Below are 23,125 nucleotides of genomic sequence, written 5' to 3'. Positions count from 1 at the left end.
GACATGACAAGAAGGTTATCTGTACGTTCTGGTGGCACTTTTAAACATCCATGACAAAACCATATTAGAGCAATTTTTTTCAAAAAAATATGTTCAAAACAAGCCTTGTGATGTAAAATTCACTACAATTTATGTACTATGGTATGGTCATAAATCATTAATGTAACAAACACTGCACAAACATTACTGTTGTTTACATTCTCAAAAGTGCTTTGCAGGTTTACTAATGGCTACAACACAAGTGAGATAATCCTTTACCAGACATTTCATGGATGTTCCTGCTGATAGCACATTTCACATGAGTAAAAAAAACTTTCAGTCATGAAATCTTTTGTGTACATAAACAGTAAAACTACTTGTACAGATACCTACTTTGACAGCTTAAATAACTCTTTGCGTGGGGTATGTACAAGATCCCATTTCACAATATTTAAAGCACGATCCCAGTTTTGATAGGCCCTCAAAAAACAAATTTTTAGTTTCTTTTTAACCAGTAATAAGCCACACAAGCAAAACTAGGTTGCTGCAAAGTTTCTTTCTATTCTTGTTAAACATCAAATACAATGCAAATATTTTGTTATAAATTTGTTGTTAACTACTTGTATTCATCTTATGAGGAAATAGCATCCTGGTTTTGCCTCCTGTCATTTAAGAAACTACAACCAATTGTTTTAAAGTCCCATTAAAACTGAACTAGAATCGAGTCAAAGCATTTGAAAGGGGAAATTTTCAAGATAATGATTTATTCAAACCTCTTGTCTTGCTACCCATCTGATAAAAATGAGAAACTGCAACCAATTGCTTTTGGAATCCCATCAAAACTTTGAGATGGAATTCTTGTACAGGAATGCCATGCTCAATCGGTTGATGCAATGGTTTTGAATTATGCGTTTTACTACATACCTGTTCACTGGACACTCATTAGCTTACATTTACAGACTAGGCATGTGACTCAACTGTCTTACAAAATTATAGGCTGTTGATTATACAAGTAAATTTCTACTATGTCGTGATCAAAAGAGCTCAAAATTGTGGAACATCCCACCCATGCATTGATGTATACAGTGCATGAGTATCACATATCAAACCTATTCTGAAAGATGTGCATTGGTTACCTGTTAAATATAGAATATATTTCAAGATACTTTTGCTGGTGATTAAAGCATTCAATGACCAAGCCCCTAGTTATCTTTCAGCATTGCTTTCTTTCAAAATGCAATCAATCTCACACAACCTGCGAAATGCTAAGGATAGATTCCTTTTGAAAATGCCACTCTTAAACAAAGGCAACTCTTGAAGACTGCATTTAGATATGCAGCTCCAAAATATGGAACCAACTTCCCCTTACATTTAGAATGGCCCAATAATTAGAATAGCCCAATCTGTATCTGTACCGAAACATTATTGAAGACACATCTGTTAAGGGAAGCGTTTAAGTAGATCATCATTTTATTGTGTAGTATAAGATAAAACAAAAGCACAGTAGAGTATATCAATATAGTGACTGTGACTGCGCTATACAAAAATTTATCATATTATTATTATGTGACCCATGGCAAAATATGATAATAGTCATTTGCTGCATATCAATAAATATTTGCCAGTCACCTTTGTTCCACATTTATCTAACAACCAAAAGTTCTGTTTATCTTTTTACTAATGAGGTCGATGTACTAAAATATAAGGAAGTAGAAGCTTTTAATATCACATGATAAGGGAGCAAACGGTCTCAAGGTTTACTGTTTGTAGTGAACTGGTTGATTGTTTTCCCTCACACATAAGTGTAGGAGTACCATACGTACAATATGATTACATGGCTGTGAAAGATATGGCAAATTATTTGTTTCTTTCCCAATACTTTCTCACTCAGTAATCCATGACCTGCCTCTGCCATATAGCAAGCAGTTTAATCCAACTGATTATCACAGAATAACCCTGGTTATATTCGGCTATAAAGCCATCAGATTTCAACCACAGAATGGATTAATATTCCTGATTGGCCAATTATCATGGAGATTTGTTTGAGAGTATAATAATCACAGATTGGCCCTGTAACATATTGAACTATTTATGTAAATTTTTATCTCTTTATGTAACACCCATGCCCCCTGCCCCCCCCCCCCCGACCTGTAACAACAACAAAAAACAGTCAATTGTTTCATTAAAAATAACTCTCATGGCAAACTCAACAAAAAATATAAAAAACATTAAATTAATTAAAAGCACCATCATGTTACCCTCTTCCCCCCAACCTGGTGGTCTTGTAACCAACATCCCTATGATGAACTGTCATGCTGATGTAATCACTTTTTGTAATCATCCTTTCTTTACATGAAAAATAATATTATCAATTGTTGATGAATGCCAAGGAGGATACATCCTTGTTTAATTAAAGAATAAGATTCAAGATATATCACCCAATGTTGACAAATTATACCTTATTGTAATACTACCTCAATATACTGTAATGCTTTAAAAATGAAATATGATTTTCAACTCTTTTAATACAGTCGGGTCACTTAAGACTGGGTATAACTTTCACAGACTTTGATCTTGAAGGCACAAACAATTATAATTTGTATATTAAATATAAAAGTCAGACACATTATTTCACAGAGTTGAAATCTATTCATTCATCATGATCAATACAAAATGGCAATTTATTAAATTCATGATATACAGTGCGTATCAAAAAAAAGGTTACACTTTGAAAAAGCCCTGGGAATTTAGAAAATATACATGTGGGTAATTTTTCCACATATATTTTTGGGTTTGGGTCTCATCTATCCAATGAAAGTAAAAGTTTTGACAGAATGTTACACACGAGTGAGCACTGTCTATTTTTGTAAAGCTTGCAGAAATCTGTTTGCGCAAAAATGCTTGTTTTCACGCTGTGTCAAGGGGAAAGGGCGAAAACAAATTTACCCTGAAAAACATTTCTCATACATCTCCCATGCACTTTTAGTTAATTGAAATAAAACGGATACATTCAAGCATTTTGTAACAATTTTGCCACCCAAATTGAAATTTGAACACTTAGTAAGCACAACCTTTACCTATTTGTGCTAGCTGGATCTGAGTACATAACTGAATCTGAACAAAACTTTATATCAGACATCTCCAGAATTTTTTCATTAAGTTTTTATCATTTAAAGTGGGTTTACATTTCATTTTTCATTTAATACTTGTTTCTCCACATTTTTCCCAAGCTTGACAATGATTATCAAAATGAAAATCAAGCCTAAGCCATTTCATGTAAATCACAGCTCAGTGTAAAGCAAACATCGTCACGATGGCCTCGGTGTGTGGGGGAGTGGGGTGGGGTGCAATGCACTCTTTGAAGTGTTTTGGGCAAGGAAACAAGTTAAAAAAGGTTAAAGATTTCTTCAAATCAATTTTACTAGTGAAATTCCATGTGTTCTTCATGAGTAAGGTCTACTTTTATTCGCATAACTATTTCAAAGTTCTGCGCAAATCATTTTTCACTAACTTTTCCAAAGTAAGTGGTGCTCACTCAAGCGGAAATATTTTTCAACAGTTATATCGTCAATTGCTTAAATGGATCTGTACCAATGCTAAAATGTGGAAAAATCTTCAGGAGATTACAAATGTATAATTTTACAGGATTTTTTCTAAGTGTAAACTTTTTTTGATACGCACTGTATAGTAAGTGGAAGAGCAATTTGTAAGTGACATTACACAATTAAAACTAAAGCCATTAAGCTATAATACTAAAAAAAAAAAAAACGGTAAAAGTGAAAGCATAAAGATATAGTGCTAAGGTGTAAGGAACACACTATCATTAATATACATGTACTGTTAAAGTGTAGAGTGTGCAGATTCATAAACCAAATACACTTTACTGAGCTAAAAAGGTGCTAAAAAATGAGCTAAAAAGTGTTAATTTCTATTGTATGAATTCATATAACATGATTTCTTTGAATCTACATGTACTTGCTAACCTCGTCTTTCCTCTGCTTCTTGACAAACACTCTAATCCTAACATTCATGTAAATAAGAATTACTCTTCTTTTTATGATAATCATCATATAATCTCTTTTTTTGTCAATAATGCTGGCAAGTTTGAAGTATGAATTTTTACAAATTACGATACTTGCATAGAATTTGATTAAACATTAGTTCACAATAAATTCACATTTAAAAAAAAAGTTAAAAATGGCATTTACATGTATTACTCAAAATATAGTTTCATCCATGTGCAAGATCAGGGGAGTGTTTCATCAACATTTTCATCCGACAGGTTGTCAGATCTGACATCTTTCTCTGATGTTGATTGGCTGAGAGGTACTGTTACTATGGTAACTGTCGGATAAAATGGGACTTGTCGGATAAAACGTCCGACAAGTCCTTTCATGAAACGCTCCCCTGAATATAGATTTTATAGACAAAAACTCATTTAGATTTATAATTGCAGTACACAGTAGATTATCAAATACCCTCATCAGCACATCACCACAATCCAGCTTTGTCTCCTCTCTCTCTTCCTCTCTTACTACCACTTATTCTTGATCATCATCCTTCACTCTACTTAAACTTGCTTAGAGTCTCTTTAAATCACAATTTACATAAATATGTACAAATCAGAAATTTCTTCAAACCTACAACAAAGAAACAAAAATTAAATACATGATGAAATATCTAACACCTCAAATTAATGGAATCGGTCACACCGTTGTGCATAATGAGAAAGTACTAATTGCACATAAACAGTGTATATGTCCAATCATTCACATAGCTCTAAAAAAATTAATTATTGATTATTGATAATGTGAGAAAATATAACCTAGTTTGTCTTCTACAGGCCAGTTATTTTCATATACTGTATGATTACTTCCAGGGAGGGGGGGGGGGTGTCCTATGGGGTATGCTACTGAAGCAAAAAAAAAAGCAAAGAACAACCATTTTGGGTACGCAAAGGTTACCCATCATTGGATGTGGTTCTTTTGGTGGGATTATCACTTTTTGTGTACCTCTGTGAAAAATAGTGAAAAATATCTACAAAAGTAGCATTTACAGCAAAATTTCAAATTTCAAAATCTCTCTAGGCAAGAACCACTCTACAAACACAACCCTGGTTACTTCATCTGAACAGAATACACAACATTACACTCCTATGATAAAATATTTTAAGGAGCAAGAATAATAAATGTACAGAAAAACTTATACGTCTTTAAATGTCAATTACTGTAGAGCGAAATTCATAATGTATTCTTTTGAAACACACAAAATATAAAAGATCTTAACATGATTTTCTTAGGTTGATCAACAACAAAAGATATTCATTTCTCAAATATGATGCACTGCATAAGAAAGCGTTACAGGACAAGAAACTTGAGGATTAAATACTTTTAGACATGGAAAATAAATATAAGATACCATCACCAAGTTTTTTTAATGAAGAACAAGGAAATACTAATAAATTGCTACATGATGATGACTTAGCTTTGTTATAGCTTATATAACTGGAGTCATTGTATTTCCTCCTGCACATACATACCTGTGCATGTACACCAAACATTAGGAAAAGAAAGTTTGATCATCACATCAAACCTTACATCATTGAAACCATTTCACAAAAGCCTATTATCAATATTATTAAATACAAAGTTGTGCAATAATTCTTATCAGCCTGATTCATTCAAATATTAAAATTCATGATTTGATAGCTTTCATTAATATATTTTAAATCATAATTCTGTTATAGAAGTAAGTTTCAGAGAACAAGACCAAGGTCATGCTCACATGATTGACATGAGATCAAAATATCAAATACAAAGAATATGGATTTCTAATTCTATCATATATCATGATCATTCCAATCATTCCAATTTTGTAATTGGAAGCTGAATATGAAATAAATCCCTTTAACAGTTAATACTTGATATTTATTTATATCTTTGGTAGGCAAACTGACAGAGAAAAAGAGGACGACTTCTCACAAGAACATGAGAATTAAGTCCTCGAGGGAGTCATCATCTATGAGAGTTTTCCTACTCAAGAAACAAAACATTTAGATAACCGAAAGTCAGTACACACATATATGCAACTACGGACACACCAGGCAACCCGTATTTCAACTACGGTAGATAGCGTTAAACAATGGTTACTTAGTACATCTTTGCGAATACGAATCAATTACTCGAAGAAAACTCACAACATGTCTGTTCCAATGTGGCACATATGAGATGGAAAAACAATGAATGCTTGCCTCTCAATTCAACATAGGATAGTAAATTTTCTTGTCATGTTCACAGTTCTCATCCCGTAGGTTTGATTTTGATGCTGAGTTTGGTGCAACGCAGTCAATGAGCTTGAAATCTTTGTCCAAACAAAATTCAATTTGTGATAAGTACACACGCTCCGTCTTCTACAAGTAAAGAAAGAAATATGTCATTGAATTAGGGATTTAGAGGTTTAAATATTGAAAACAAAAATGATTTTAAGCACATTGTAGGGTTAGAAGAGACAGAAAATGATATCAGTTTGATGAACATAACTTTTTAAAATTTGATGTTACATCAATTATGAATCAACATACTAACCATTTAACACTTGTGTTACAACATCTGTTACATACATGTAGCATTGTTGAATTGATAAATTCTGTTTGGATGTGTACATAATACAGGGTATGTTATTATAGTCTTCTTTATATTCATTTATAAAATACAAAAAGAATCAATTCAAAAGAAAATATTGTCCTAACGATACAGAGACTTCCAAAATGATTTGTACAATCCATCAGGATGCTATTGGCCCAATCCACATGGAAGCCCTCTGCAGTTCATCAGGAGTTCATTGTCCCGGAATGGAAGTCATAACTCTCTTTTCAAGTTTCCCTCTTTTCTACCAGAACATGTTACTTTTTTTTAAATTAGTTTGGAATTAAGAAAGTTTTGCTATGGGCTTGAAAACTATGAGGATTTTAAACAACAGGTACCCGGTAATAAAAATATTTACCTTATCATATACACATGTTAGAGTTGGATCAGTGCCAATGACATCCTTCACAGCATTATTAATTGTTTGGTACATATACCAATTTGTGTCAGAAGGGACGACTGCACTAGCTTCAAGCATCCTGTTAAGAACAAATAAAACACAAATGAAACAATACAACAAAAATGTGATTACCGATTGTTGCATTTGTTTTTTATTCAATTCACGAAGAGACTATTACCTTTGGGGACAATTTGTAACATATTACACTTTAATATACAATTATGTTTGATCCTGTATAAAAGGACCACCCAAACTCCATGAATGTTTTTGAGGTCTTCAGGAGAATGGTGATGTTGAATAGTAATGGTAAGGATGCTAGTGATGAAGATTAGAATGGTGATGATGAGGAGGAGAAGGAAAATAATTTTTCTCATGATCTCGAAAGGAGCCAGAATTTAACTAGATCAAATACAGACCTGACTTTGAGATTGTTAATAGTGATACATAGTGATGATCTCAACATCTTGTTTCTTATCTTATTGTGATAACACAAATGAAAACATAATGGCAAATATACATGAATGTCCGATATCAAAATTCTTGAAATTTGACTTACAAATAAAATCTTCCATGAAAGCATAGCAAGCACTACCCATATATGGGTAATTACACTGATGTATTTTAGCAAAAAGTGTATTGTTTGTTTAATCAAATCATTTCATTTATTTCCAGGGTTAGCTGATTGAAATCACGTTGATTTAAATCACTATCATTTCTTTAAATCATTGATTTAAATCACTTCCATCGAAACATGTACAAATGAGTGAAAAACAAATTTTCTGTGACATTTTTCTTTTTTTGACTCATAAGAAAAAGATTTTATTAACTTTATATCATCAAAACATTAATAAATCCTTCATATCTTCTCAGAGCAATTGAAATCAAGTCAATAAAATCAGCTAACCTTTGCAAAACCAAAGATGTAGCCTATAAGCGGTTAACACAAAGACCCCTATTCCAATTTTATGTAAGTGGATGTTATACATCATTTTCCCTGTAAAATTTTCAAAATCCAAAAGTGTTTTCAGAGGAAATTTTTTAATGAAGCACAATCGTATACAGAGAGTCTGAACAGGCTTTGGCTTTAGCCCATCCTGAAAAATTCTCTGATGGAATTCAGCCTTATAAGTTCAGGGTTTATTCCTCTTTTAAAATTTTCACATATTCTTTAAGTGCCATCGCTATGGATAGATATGAATGAATTGTTAGTGTTGAAGAGCAATACATAGTAGTGAATGATCTGAATAGAAGAACTGCCAATAACCCTTTACCTACTCTTATATATATTTTATAAATGTCCTCTGAAAACACTTTTGGATTTTGACATAAAGAAACAGGGACTTTGTTTGCTATCAAAGAAAAAAATTCACAGGGAAAATTTTGTAATTCCATTTATAAAAGTGGAGTAGGGGTCAGAGTGTTAACCGCTTATAGGTGACATGTTTTGCAAGATTAACTTGATTTCATTGACTCGATCCGTCCAATAGGTAGAAATCAAGCATGTTTTAATGCCACTTTTTCTCGCCCATGCGTCAATCATATTTTATGCACAAGGTCTCATATGAAAGATGACAAAATGGATATTTCAGTTATGAACTTAGTTTTCCAAATAGATAGCAGTAAAAGCGAGAAAAACCCACTAAAAATTGTAATTTGTGTGTGCAAATGGAAATTTACTAGCACCTCTTTCTACTGTTCTAACTCAGTCATGCTTGCATTATGAATGTTGAAATTGGCTTTAAATGAAAGAGGGGAAACATGTCTCTTTGTTGATGTACATCTCTTGAAGCAAAATCATGATTATGATGGCAAAAAAATACACTGAATTCCATTTTCATTTTTTTCTGGGACACACTGTATAACATCACAAATCAAAAACTTAAAATTCTAATTCAATCTTTGATAGATTTTTTTTCAAACCTTCACCAATGATTTTTATTCCTGGGGGCCGTTTCATAAAGCTGTTCGTAAGTTAAGAGCAACTTTAAGAACGACCGCTGAACCTTTCTTACTCACTAAACCATCGCCAATGAACGTTTTGGTGTAAGTATACCAATTACAAGAAAGGAACACCAGTCGCTCTTAACTTACGAACAGCTTTATGAAACACCCACCTGGTATTTTAACCAAAAAAAAGCTTTTCGTCAGGGTGAACTTCCTCTTTAATTGCTAAGCTTTGGAGGCCCATTAACCTTTTTATCCATCCTATGAATATAAATCAAAGCTCAGGTAAACTACCAACTGGTTATATGAGCAAAAAGAAATGTGCTGCACAAGTGATTTATCTACAGTATATAGGTCCTATCCTGTATTTCAAAGGAAGATTGAGTATTGAAATAGAAGACATTTAAGCAAGTCATGTGGTAGACCACATCCATCATTTTATTTTTCATTCAGGAACACATTTCACAACCTTGTTGGGATTTCCCTAACCAACCCCTGACAACATTCTGTTGAAACATGATGCAAGAGATTATGAATCAGCTGACAATTTAATACACAGCTGAGGCAGCTCAAAAATCAAACTCTGTCATTTTCACTACACTCAAAGTTTACGCATAGATTGGCTTTGTTTCAAAACACTTCCAAAAGCTTGAAAATATTTGGGAAACAGGATATCTGTAACAAAATTAACATATAAATGTTTCCAGGGGGAAATAAAACACAGAGTTCAGGGTATTTGTCCAACTCTGACAGTGAATTGTCACTTTGAATTTGCAATTCATCTCACACTTTTGTGTTATGGAGCCCTGAATGCTCTTATTATGCTTCTGGAATGAAAGGAAATAAAAGTGGTACTTACCCTTTGATGTCATATTGTTTTCTCAGAGAGAGAGTCTGTTGAAAGTAATTATGCTCTCCATAGAGGGCCGGCAATGATGAAGCACATGTGCCATGCTTATCCCATTCATGTGACCTGATTGAGGAAAACAAAATATAATGCTTGGTCACCTGATATGCCCTGTTTACAAAATGAGAGGCATGCAAAGAGGAAGTCCAACCCTGACACTTTATGGGGAATTTATTTTTCAATCCAAGGGAAAAGTTGATTGAAAATAAAAGGAAAATAATCAAACAAATTAGGTTATGAATCTGTTAAAGTTGGGAAAAGTTGTTGTCTCTTATTAACGGGAATTTCAAGTTTACTGTGTATGTGATGTCACCTTTTTTCTTAGTTGTTAACAAGTACATATGTATGTAGGTAGCTTAAAAAATGCCTGAACTTTTTAAAATTTTGTTGAAATAGATAGATGAATGTTTTTTTAACATACTGAAACAAAGAAAATCTGTAAATTAAAGAATTAAAAAAGTAAATTATCCTGGCTATGCCGTTAGTCATGATGTAATTGGATGTTGGGTAAGGGCTTGTATTCCGCCACTTGCTCTCATACACAAAATTACTTAAAGGGGAATCCAACCTTTGCCATAAAATATTGTGTTGGGAAGGAGAAAAATAAATTAAACAGGATGGTGAAAGTTTGAAAGAAATCGGACAAGCAATAAGAAAGTTATAGCTGCTTTAAAATTGAGATCACTAATAGTATGTAGATTTCAAATTGGCAACTGGGTAAGTAAATTATGACAAGGGGCAAGGACAACTTTTCCATAGGCCATGTACTTTATTATCAGGGATTTGTGGTTTTCTCCTAAGTACCCATTCCCCTGGGGCAGTAATCTAAATATAACCCAGGTAGTATTTTGTTTAATGTCCTCATGAAAGAAAAATATAATTTGAAATAAAACTTTTGGGAAAAATGACATTTTAGCCATAATATGTATTGGAGCACATGGAAGAGTAGTCCTTGCCTTACATCACTATGACATCCCATATGCGGCCAATTTGAAGTCGCCATGAGTATAGTGATTACCAATATCTACAACTTTTAAAAATTCATAACTTTTTTGTTGTTTGTCCAATACTGTTCAAACTTTCAACTATCAACTTGTCTGATTTTTCTTTTTCTCATAAAAACAAGTTTTTATTTGGGTTGGATTCCCCTTTAAATGTCTTCTTTTTCAAAATGTTAAATAATCATATTTTTCTTTTTATGAGGATTTATATTACAACAACGCTGTCTATGTCACATTCGAGATGCACCCATAGAGAAAAAGGGCTTAAGGAAAAAAATTCTAACAATGAAGCACATGAAAAAGGTCGTCCCTACCACTTTATTGAATAGCTAGCTTGAAATGGTGATCTCACTTAAACAGAAATGATTTACTCCATATCTGATTGCTTTCGGACTATCACCATTCTGCTTCTCTTTTATGCTTTCACCTTCATACAAATAATAATCAAGGTTGGATTCCCTGTAATGTTTGAACAGTAGTATACATTGCCACAAAGCCACCAATCACAAATAATGAACTTCTGTGTACTGCTACAAAAACAGAAGGGGAGATAATGAATGATCAATAGTACTTTCAAAAAGAATATCTGTCACGTAATGATATAGAAGGGATGAGTTGTCAGAGCACTGAACAATACTCATTAGTACAACTAACATTGAGCTACATGTAGTTCATCTGGCAATAGTCCAGTGCCACTACAGTATGTACTACCACAAATCAATTGTACCTACAATTTACAACAAATAAACCTGAAACTGTATCTCTTGATTCATTTCAGGTCTTTGATCAATTGGTGATGGTTAGCAAAAATAGGTTTCCCTTAATCTGTGGATTATTATGTTAAACTTTAGTGGTATGTACATGTACTTGGCATTTTGTCAATCAGGTAGTCAGTATGGGCAAATATAGTACATTACACAATAATGCAAACCAATGAAGAGTGATATCACTTTAAAATTCCACTGCAATGTCTAATTTTGTTAGGGAATTGACAGGAAAAGGCAGGAATCTAGAAGTAGTAGAGAACTGGGTTAGTCAACCCAGGGATATTTGTAAGTCTGCCAACCATGGGATTCTCAGTTCTGCAAAGATTGAATGAATCTTTCGCTGATGAGCAAAATATAAACATGACAGTAGTAGAATAGTACTAGTAGAATACTTGAAAATGACTTAAGACATTTAGATGTCTGACTATAACGGTGCTGTACTTGCAAAGGCTTTTGGTATTGGTGCTCCTCAGAAATGGATTAAGAACCATTGTACTGGGAAAACATGGTCTACATGCTTTTTTTGAAATGGCATTCTACACTGTCAATTAGACAACCTGAGGCAACAACTAGCGTGGGCAGAGCAATTACTTTCATCAAATGTACCAGGATTCTTTTCACACACCTGTAAATAAAGTTATTGAGGCATGCATTCAAAGTCCATGATATATGGAATGGAAATAAGACAGGTTTATAAACTGGGGTCCCTAACTTATGGAGAGAGAGGGAGAGTAAGCTTGTGAATGTGTGTTGGTGCATGTCCAACAGACCATTTGGACATTGCAATGGACAACTCCAGGGCAGGATATTTTATCAGTAACTTGGAGAAAAGACCAACATGATAGTAGATCCAGTAATAACATCATGCATTCATTTATTTTGCAAATTACTTATTTCCCATCCAAACCATTGGGCACATGATATTCAGGTGTACATGAACATCTAGATAATACATTTTGACCCAACGAAAGTTGATTTGAATAAAAACAGAAAAATCAAACAGACATAACACTGAAAATGTCATCCAAATCGGATTTAAAATTAAAAAAAGTTATGGCATTTTTAAGTTTCGGCTCGCTGTAAAATCTCAAATCAAATTTTCTGGGACCATCGACTTGTCCAATAAGTACAGACAAATTATCATGATCAAAACTGAAGTTCATTTGCTAGTAGGTTATGATCTTTACAATGGCATGAAGCTCATATTCACTGATATCAATGGGATAACTCACAGGCACAACAAACACCAGTCTAAGATTAATTGACACATACTCTGAATTCTATCAAGTTCAATGGAATTTGGAACTTCAGCTCAACTATCCTATGGTTTGAACTCTTTCAAATCCCACTTGCTGATTTTGTGCCAATCAAGGTCTGCACCCAAAGACTACCATTAGTACATGAAGTGTACTCCAACAGGAACTAAGTAATTTTATTCAAAGTTGTTTCATGTTTTTCTTTCAAAATAACCATAAACCAGAATTGAAAATCAGATGACAATTGAATACATCCTCAAGTACAATGAAATCCCCTATGTATGGTAGAAGACTAGAAGTACATGTACATGTGCAAAGCACATCTAATAAGTTTCAAAGCAATATCAACGATTCTATCCAAGTTTTCGTTGGAGTATGTTCTTGCACTTCTATTCACGCACACAAAAATACACACACCAATACCAAGTATAAAAAAATATATTTCAAATGGAATAATTAAATCACCTTTCCAACATGCAGTATTTTTGCATTAAATCAAGATAATCATTGAAACAAATGAAAAATCCATTAAAATAGGGATAACTGTAGATTATATACATGTAAACAAAATGCACAAATATAATGGAAAATATAAAATGTGCAGAGACAGAAGTAAATTGTACGACAGTATTGAATTGAAAAGAGTAACTCACCACAAGCTATCATAAGGCTCATCTGTTATACAATTTGGCCAGCTAGTGTTCATCTGTTTTTCAATGTCCTACCAAAGAAAAATAACACTTACATTAAAGCAAAATCAGTGAATGATATTCACACATTTATCTTGATAACAATTGATAGTGAATATTTAAGATACACAAACAGGGTTACCTAAATATCAAAGGGTTGGGGCAAGGAAAAATACGATTTTGGGACAAGGAGCTGCAAATAGAAGAATTGGATGAAGTTATTCTACGAAATAAAACTGAATAATTTGAATGAGATGATGAAGCAGCAAGTCAATTTTTCTTTAATTTATATCGTAAGCAATTACAAATATTTCAATTTCAAGATTTTCTTAAGGAATGTGTAACTCATATTACATCAACTTATTTGGATATAAGGGAACTTGGGAAGGCATACTCATTTAAATACACAAGAAAAAAATAGGCTTGTGATAAGACAACATGGAATGATAATGCGTGTATCAAACTATCAATACCACCGTTTTCTTTTCTTTTTTCATTAAAAATTGTAATAATCCTTCTGTAATCATCATCATAATTTTTTTAATTGCCTATGTATGCTTGATTTATTTCCCAGGATCCAAATAAACTTTCTATAAGGCTGGAGCACCTCTCTAATCACTTATTTGTTTGATTTCTACACCATGCAAAAATAATTTTTACAAAACTGGAAACATAGTATAAACAAACAAAAAATGAATCAGAGTCCCTTAAGTATCATAGCTGATAATTAATTCGTTGTAGTAAAACAAGGTTTAAAATCAAGTATTCCATAATTCTATTTTGGAAACCGCAAATAATAATTCTGAAAGATAAATAACAAAACGAATGGAATAATTATCTCCCTGAAGTCTTATCTCATCTTGTGAAAATGATAAACAATGTACATACAGTAACATATCATTATGAAAAGTATTATGAAAGGAATACATGTATCTCCTTCACATTCTTTTTAGAAGATAAGATATCCTAAATACATACTGATTCTAATGCAAGGGAAATTTGGAGCAGTGCAATTTGTTGTAACCACTAGCGTACCTACGGGGGGGGCAGGGGGGGCACTCTGCCCCCCCTGACGAAGACCTGAAGACCTTTTTTTTTTTTTTTTTTTTTTTTTTTTTTGCTTGTCAAATTTTTTCTGGTACGAAAATCTTTATTTTGTATTGATGACCCCTTTTTTTTTTTTTGCTTGTCAACTTTTTTTTCTGGTACGAAAATCTTTATTTTGTATTGATGACCCCTTTTTTTTTTTTTTTTTTTTTGCTTGTCAAATTTTTTCTGGTACGAAAATCTTTATTTTGTATTGATGACCCCTTTTTTTTTTTTTTTTTTTTTTTTGCTTGTCAAATTTTTGGGCGGCCAATTTGGCCCCCCCTGTGAAAAATCCTAGGTACGCCACTGGTTGTAACTTATGTACAGGACAATTTAAACAAGTACATGTACTTCAGAGTTAGAAGTATGCATTGTGAGTATGCAAAAGTATGCAAAATGTTCCTCAAGAATACACTATGATTTAAAAAGAGAGAAAATAACTCCTTAAATTACTTACTGATATTTTGGTGATGTCAAACTTCCATGTATCATTGCAAAATGCTGGGCCCACTTGACCAGGATTAGATGGCCTGATGACATGAAAAGAAACAGAGTTAGAACAGATTTCAGACATTTACAATGCTGATCAGTTATATATTTCAAATATTTAAAATGAACGATTAACTTGCTATACATGCAGTCTTTTTTTTTAATCAACTTTTATTATCATCAAAATGGAAATAATCATCTAACAAGAAGCCCATGTTACATGATGCAGGACAACATAAAATGAAAACAGTATGGTAATACACAAAAACAAATATTAATATCAAAATTACAGTTCACTTGAAATCAGCTACAACATGTACGGAGTGTAAAACAAATAGAAAGCAAAAGATTACTGCTAATGAAAGTGAAGGGAGAAATTATCCTTTCAGAAATTAGGCCTAATGATTTTTTATATCTGTTAAAATTATATGAATAATCATTTGATTTATTTCCCAACAGAAACAATTTAATCATGGAGAAAAGGAAGCATATAACTCTTTTTAAAAATGACATTCTAATTATAATAATCATACCACCAAATATCTCCTGGGTAGGCACTTCTGTTTGATTTATTTGCAGTCATGTGTTTGCTTTGGTCACATGACATGTCAGGGTATTGTACACGCTTGATTATAAATTCTTATTTTTGAGTGCTCTTAGGGATATTGCATACATGCAACACACTTTCATTTAGCACTTATGAGGTTTGGGTTTGTAGTGATTCAGTCTTATCAATGCTGTTGGTTTTAGAAATACATGTAAGTGAAACAAAAAAGCCACTTTGTCATTAAAATAATAATAACTGTACAATTTCTCACATGATTCACTATACATTAGACAGCATATTTCTTCATACTGTAAAGTGGACAAAAGGAACTCTTTTTTATGGCACCAAATGATACACATAGGATCAATGGGACTATACAGTGCGTATCAAAATAAAGTTAACACTTAGAAAAAATCCAATAAAATTATACCTTTGTAATATCCTTAAGATTTTTCCACATTTTAACATTGGTACAGATCCATTTAAGCAAATGACGATATAACTGTCGAAAAATATTTTCCGCTTAAGTACCATTTACTTTTGAAAAATGAGTGAAAAATGATTTGCGCAGAACTTTGAAATAGTTATGCGAATGAAAGTCTACCTTAATGATGAAGAACACGTGGAATTTAGCTAGTAAAATTGATTTGAAGATATCTTTTACCTTTTTTAACTTGTTTCCTTGCCCAAAACACTTCAAAGAGTGCATTGCGCCCCACCCCACTCCCCCACACACCGAGGCCATCGTGACGATATTTGCTTTACACTGAGCTGTGATTTACATGAAATGGCTTAGGCTTGATTTTCATTTTGTTAATCATTGTCAGGGTTGGAAAAAGTGTGGAGAAACAAGTATTAAATGAAAAATGTAAACCCACTTTAGAATGATAAAAACTTAGAGAAAAAATGCTGGAGAATTCTGATATAAAGTTTTTTTTCGGATTCAGTTATGTCCTCAGATTCAGCTGGCACAAAAAGTGTAAAGGTTGTGCTTACTAAGTGTTGAAATTTCAATTTGGGTGGCAAAATTGTTACAAAGTGCTTGAATGTATCCGTTTTATTTCAATTGACTAAAAGTGCAAGGGAAATGTTTCGCAGGGTAAGTTTGATTTTGCCCTTCTCCCTTGACACAGCGTGAAAACGAGCGGCTCTGCGCAAACAGATTTCTGCAAGCTTTACAAAAATGGACAGTGCTCACTCAAGTGTAACATTCTGTCAAAACTCTTACTTTCATTTGATAGATGAGACCCAAACCCAAGATTATATGTGAAAAAAATACCCACATGTTGTATATTTTTTAATTCCCAGGGCTTTTTCAAAGTGTAAACTTTTGTTTGATACGCACTGTAGTTTTCAGTGGCATGTTAAAAAGTAAAAAACACACAAGAATATAGTCAGACTTTGTGTACAAATAATGTACATGTACAACTATCAGTGGTGAGCAGCGTAAGTGGTGTATGCCAGTAAAAGTGTAGTCACCAAAATAATTGGCCAGTCGTAAATTTACAATTAACGTAAACTAGAACTACATGCAGATGAATTTATCCCCCAAACACAATGCATATTTCTGGTAAATTTACAATCTTTCTCTCAGCAAGTAGTAGTACACTCTATACTTTGATAACCTCTTTGCCCGGGGGGGGGGGGGGCACTTACATTGACGAGTGGATACCATGCGCGACCCAAAAAAAAACATGTAAAAGGGATGTCTTTTTCAAGGTACATGTAGGGCACGTTACGTACGGAATGTAATAAGGGTGTCAAAAACACTAAAATAATTTAAAAGGGTATCTATTTCGCTAGGAAAGCTATGTGTTTAGGGTCAAATTTGCGAGGGTATAAAAAAAACTAAATGTTTTACAAAGGATGTACTTTTTGCCCCAACAGACAACACTACGTGTTTAGAGTCCGATTTCCACGAGATGTTGGAGGTGGGGCCGTACCAAACCCAATGATGTACATGTAGGTAAAGGTAAAACTGACGTTCATGACATATAACAATTAAAATAATGCTGCACTTGTTTAGGGGTTCAATTCAGGGAATACTTGCCAAGTCAGGGTATCATTTTGTTTCCAATACTTGTCAAGGGTAGGGTTTCACACACCAATACTTGTTAAGGGGTGCATTTTCAGAATATGGAAAATACTTGCTTAGGGTGCTTTTCGAGACACCAAGGTCGCGCATGGTATCAATAGAAGAGCCCTTCCAGGCCTCTTTGAAAACAATAAAATCTTCTGCTATGCAGGAAGGCTGACATAATCTACATTCAACTCCTATCATTTTCTGTCATGCTTATTTGTACTACCAGACAACTAAAAGGGATGTACATAACATTGTCTTGTGGAAACTTGGTTAGTGGGAGATCACATCTGAGCTCAAAGTCATTTAATTTCCACATCATCATCAACAATCAATCATTGTCATAATACAGCCATTTGCCGATCCCATTTACAAAATGTCTCTAACTGAATTCAAAGGAATCAAAACAAACTTACCATAAGCCATGAATCGTCCAATCATCAATCCCTTCAGGGACTTGGCATTTTCCTTTCTCACCCGAGTCCTTCAAGTCGATAAGGAAAATGAAAACAAAACATTTAATCAATATATGTAAGTAAAAATACCCTGTCCATCAAAGAATTTATTTTGGGGTTATTTTAACATCATTTTGAAGAAGGCTGTGCAATGGAGCTCTCTTGTAGGGACCTTCAATCTTGCTGCAATGTACTCATAAAGACCACCAGGATATTTCTAAATCACTTGCAATTTGCAAGTGGTTTTAGAATAGTTGAACATGTTAAATGGATGAAGATCTAGTAACTCATCATTTTGAGACCATTGTGAGAGATTAAAAAGCTCAAAAAAAGGAGCCAAAAAAAAATCTATCGAGAATATCTTATTTTATTTTATTAACTTCATTTTCCATTATAAATGGATAATTGTCATTTATTCTACAACATATAAAGTCAAGAAATATTTCCAATGGCAGAGGACTATCATTCAATCATTTAGTAGAAATACTTCCAACAACTAAAATATTCCAAAGAAATCTGATACTAATTAAGTAAAAGGTAAGTTTTCAATGTTAACAAATGTCTCAGAAAGGAAAAATAAATGAATATTACTGTACATTATACTCTATGCAGAAACTCTGTGGCCACTGTATTGTAAGCACAAGCTCGGTCCAAGTGTCATTTGTGCTACAATGATAAAGATATATAATACATAAATAGGTTAATATATTAGAGTAAACAGTACATAATAATCATTCAATGCGCATCAATTTAAATCTAAATACAAAATCTAATTACAAATCTATGAAGTAGACCTTGAAATATGATTTTGGAGGTGTAAGGCCACTTTGGTGAGGGTCACTTTTTCCTAGGAAACAGAGGGCACCAAGCTAGATTGAGGGGCACCAAGGCAAATTTGGAAGGAGATTGACGTGAAAAAAAATATAGCCAAATTCAAATAGACACATTTTCAGTTGCCTAAACTTTGATTAAAAAAGATGGCATAGTAGCCAACTATTTTTTAGGCCTGACAAAGCTTCAAAATTATCTTTACTTTCCTTTTAATAATAAACAAATTAAATAACTACTTTCAACTGGACACATTCTGAAATCAAATTCATCTTGAGCCCTAATAATTTAATATTTTCTTTGGTTTTGTATTTCACATAGACTAGTTAGAGTAAATTACATTAAGTGTGCACACTAAACAAATTCTGTATAAATATCATACTTGTATGCACAATCTAAAAATTAAACAGTATTACTTCAGAAACACAATCTTTTTATCTTTTTGTGATCTATTTACATATTCTTGTAATTTCTCTTGAACTGTAACTGACTTATCTAAGTATTTGTGTAGATGTTAATTTCTGCAGGAATCATTTGAATACTATTTTCTGAAAAGTAAATGGCTCATGAAATAATTACATAATCCTTATTACCTTTTCCCGTGTACAGACTATATAAAGATCATTTTATTTCATTAAGTCAATTCTATTCCTTTTAATATCATTCTTTATAACATTATCCATGATTTCATTTCTGCATCTATCATTACCATCAACACAATTGTCTTTAGTTTAGAATATGATATTAATCTTGTGTTAACTACATTTCTTATTATTATCAAGCATAAAGCATAATAATCCCAAACCAAATTACTATTCTATCAGAGATCAGTGTACAAAAAAACATGTACATGTAGATCTGTCCCTCATAATCAGTCTAGTTTAGTGCTAGGCCAAAAGCTTCGGTCTCTGTTTTATGTTTATGTATCAAGTTCGAATAAAACAGGGAAGTGAAGTTACGCAACAGCCGAAGTCACTGTTTTTTCCCCTTTTAAGTTTAGTTTTCCCTGTTTTGGTGTATTTCAGGCCAAAACGGAATAATAATCTTTATTTTGGTAGTTCTTTATAAATATTTTTATGAAATAAAGACAGAAATCGATGAGCCCCGTTGGGGAGATTTTGCATTTCCCCCTAATGGTACTGGTAGCTGCACGATAGCGAGCCGTCTGTGTACAACTAGTACAAGGATAAAAAAAAAAATTTAATCAAAAATGTTTCCAAAAAATCCTTGAAATAGACGGCTGCCAGCTGTCTAGTTTAGTGCCTACTTTTACATGATTCATACCTTTGCTTGTTCACATTTCGATCAAATGTGAATGCTCCTTTGTCTACTTCACCAGCAACATATTCCAGCCTGGATTCCAGTATGCTACGGACGCTCGAATGCCCCACTGGGCCAGACTCGGGCGACAGCAGTCTCGAAACTCGTGATACCACATTCCACGCAAATATCTGTCGTGAGTTCAGTAGACAGACTTCAACAATTATACACAGAACAATCAAGCGGATACCCATTGTGGTAAAGTAAAAGTCATTCATCGGCATCAAATCAAGGTCTGAGCAAACTGACAGTGTGAGGTAGGCGAGTGTTAATTGAGGAAGCAAGTTCAGGCCAAATTCTTAAGTTCGTTTCATCGCAATTCCGCAATGTAAATACCGGTACGTGTTTGCTTGATGAAGGCCGGTGTCATAGCGAATTGGCCCGGGTACCGGCGGTCCAAAACGGCTAGCTGATTAGTACCGCCAGTACAAAACGGCTAGTCGATCGGGCCCGCCAGATCCAAATGACTGGTTCAAATTTTGGCCGAAATGATAGGAGAGCCGCCGTTTGGTTACACATTTATCAAATATTTCTAAGGTAGATATTATAATTATTTACTTTGATAAATGTTTCAAAATATATCTTTTAATTTTCAATGTAATCTTGATATTATCTTAAAAATAATGATTTCAGAGGTAATAAATATATTCTATAAATATTTGTTTTGATCAAATTTTTCAATATATATATTTTAATGTAATTTCAATACCATTACAGGGCCGATTATTTCTATAATTCTGTCCAAAATTAAAAATGTTGGTCTAGATAAAAGGTATTTCAGCCTCGTACGGAACCAACAGGCTACACTTTTTTTTGCACGCGACGTGCATATATTGCAGCCCTGGAAAGTTGACATACGGTTCCGTACCACTTCTCTTTTTTGGAGTAGGAGCTAGTTTTTAAACAATATTTTACTTTTTGATTGTAAACATGGACCGTGATTTTGTTTATCTAATGCGAGGACATATTGCACTACCTCAGGCATGGGGGTTATCTGTTTGCACACAATACCCCTTTTGACATATATTATTCTCTGAAAATTGTGTCAAAATCTATATATTACAAATTATATCTTTTATTAAAAATGACATTTTGCTCGCTCGCAGCTATTACAAAATTCACTCTTACACCAAGTCTGCCCCCTCAAAACTTTTGCCTCATTACACTACTGGGGTAGATAGTAGACAGTTTTCTTTAAAAATTGTTCTTTGTTTTAAGTTCACTTTTCAAAAGAGGAAGTGCCCCCCTTTTTCCCGTGCCCCTCCCACTTTCAAATTTGCTCCGACGCCCCTGATTATATTATTCTCATTTTCTTCATTATGTATACATTTGGTGAAATATATATAGCGTGAGAAATGACCTGCGGACAGAACGTCGGTGCCATACTTTAATGATCAGTGAAAAAAATTACAATGACTTAGTTACTTTGTTGCGCCAAGCTTTGATGATCGTAAGAAGCTACGACCAGTTTTTAATCGTCATAAATAAAATATATATACACCTGTGTGTGTGTGTGTGTTTGCTTATGTCAGCACCAAAGGCTCCCCCCCCCCCCCGAGTTTAAGGTCAATTTGGCGGCCCCTCATTTATACAGGTCAATTTGATGCCCCCTAAGTAATGTCAATTTGTCCCCCCTTCCATGTGAAACATGAATGCGCCCCAGGCCAAACATCAAATTGCCGCCCAAAGGTCGAACATAATTATGATCAATTCGGCACCTCCTTACAGGTCACACTTCAAATGGCCGCCCACGCTCTTATATAACCCTTTTTTTACCCCCCCCCCTTGTCCCCCTTCCTTTTTCCTTTTCTCCCCCTCCTTAATTCCCTCTTCCTTCTTTCCCCTTTTCTCTTTTTATACTTTCCCCCATTTTTTGTGATGTCTTCTTCGAATCTCCTTTTTTTCCTCTCCCTTTTATTTTCATCTATTTCCTTCTCTTGTTGGCACCTCCTTTTTGGACTAACCGGGGGCCCTTAGTCCCTAACCCCCCCCCCCCCTCCAAAAAAATAAAAAAATATATATGTGCATGTGTGTGTGTGTTTGTCTCAATGAGGTGTCACTGAGAGTTCCCTGTGTTTTTGACAGCCTTGTTGGACTATTAAGCTTTTAGTTCTTTTATTGATATTTTTTTTTCTTTTCTACTTACTTTGGGGGTTTTGATGAGCACGCAGCAGTGTTTACCCCCACACACCCTCAGCACAACAGTAGCCATCCTATCCTATTTCTTGCCCCGGTTTCTTACTTGAGTAATGAAGACATATAGATCTATACAAAATCGAAGTTTACACCCCGAATAGCACAGGCGTACAAAGGGAGCACTCAGTGTGAATATGGCTTCGTGGCCCCACACAGCTGTAATCAATTGGAAGTGTGCTAAAATAATGCATAAATTATATATTTCCAAAACATATATACATCTCTGTCCTAAAATAAGATTCTCAAATCGGCAACTGTACTGTTCTAACTGGGTGTGGTTGATTTGGAGGAGCCAATTGGTTGAAAATGACTTCTGGAATTTCACATTTTTGCTGAAGGGGTGTCAAAGTTGCATGAACGGCGTATAGGAACAAATCGCCTGGTCGGAATAAATCGGCGGATAAAAGAGCCGCCGATTAGTTCCTCCGGCCCCGATCGGCTGCCCGGTGCAATTCTTTTATGACACCGGCGCGGCCGCCGGATATGGTATACGGAAAGTCTACGGGAATTTCCCTTCGTACGAGCATGCTCACT

At 33.9% G+C, this 23,125-nt stretch overlaps 1 protein-coding gene across 1 annotated transcript; it reads right to left on the bottom strand.

The window, feature by feature from the left end:
• Positions 1-1,431: 1,431 nt before the first annotated feature.
• LOC129264749 (ribonuclease Oy-like) lies at positions 1,432-20,859 on the bottom strand. Its single transcript, XM_054902687.2, has 8 exons — positions 20,360-20,859; positions 18,844-18,913; positions 18,209-18,276; positions 15,134-15,206; positions 13,552-13,619; positions 9,827-9,940; positions 6,982-7,102; positions 1,432-6,388 (listed from the first exon to the last, which is right to left on the bottom strand). Exons 1-8 carry the CDS (start codon positions 20,617-20,619, stop codon positions 6,233-6,235), a joined length of 930 nt encoding a protein of 309 aa, XP_054758662.2. The 5' UTR covers positions 20,620-20,859; the 3' UTR covers positions 1,432-6,232.
• Positions 20,860-23,125: the final 2,266 nt, after the last annotated feature.

Source organism: Lytechinus pictus, chromosome 7, assembly GCF_037042905.1.
Source record: "Lytechinus pictus isolate F3 Inbred chromosome 7, Lp3.0, whole genome shotgun sequence".
Taxonomy (NCBI): Eukaryota; Metazoa; Echinodermata; class Echinoidea; order Temnopleuroida; family Toxopneustidae; genus Lytechinus; species Lytechinus pictus.
Note: the sequence above shows the minus strand (reverse complement) of the source record. Positions and strands in the feature narration are given on the sequence as shown.

What these genes read in the sequence shown, in the direction of transcription:
- LOC129264749 (XM_054902687.2), bottom strand. Translation starts at nt 20,619, where the DNA reads ATGCCGATGAATGACTTTTACTTTACCACAATGGGTATCCGCTTGATT. An exon ending in CGAAATGTGAACAAGCAAAG is followed by an intron (nt 18,914 to 20,359) that starts GTATGAATCATG and finishes TTATCATTGTAG; the next exon opens with CACAAATGACACTTGGACCG. An exon ending in GAGCCTTATGATAGCTTGTG is followed by an intron (nt 9,941 to 13,551) that starts GTGAGTTACTCT and finishes TTCCTCAATCAG; the next exon opens with GTCACATGAATGGGATAAGC.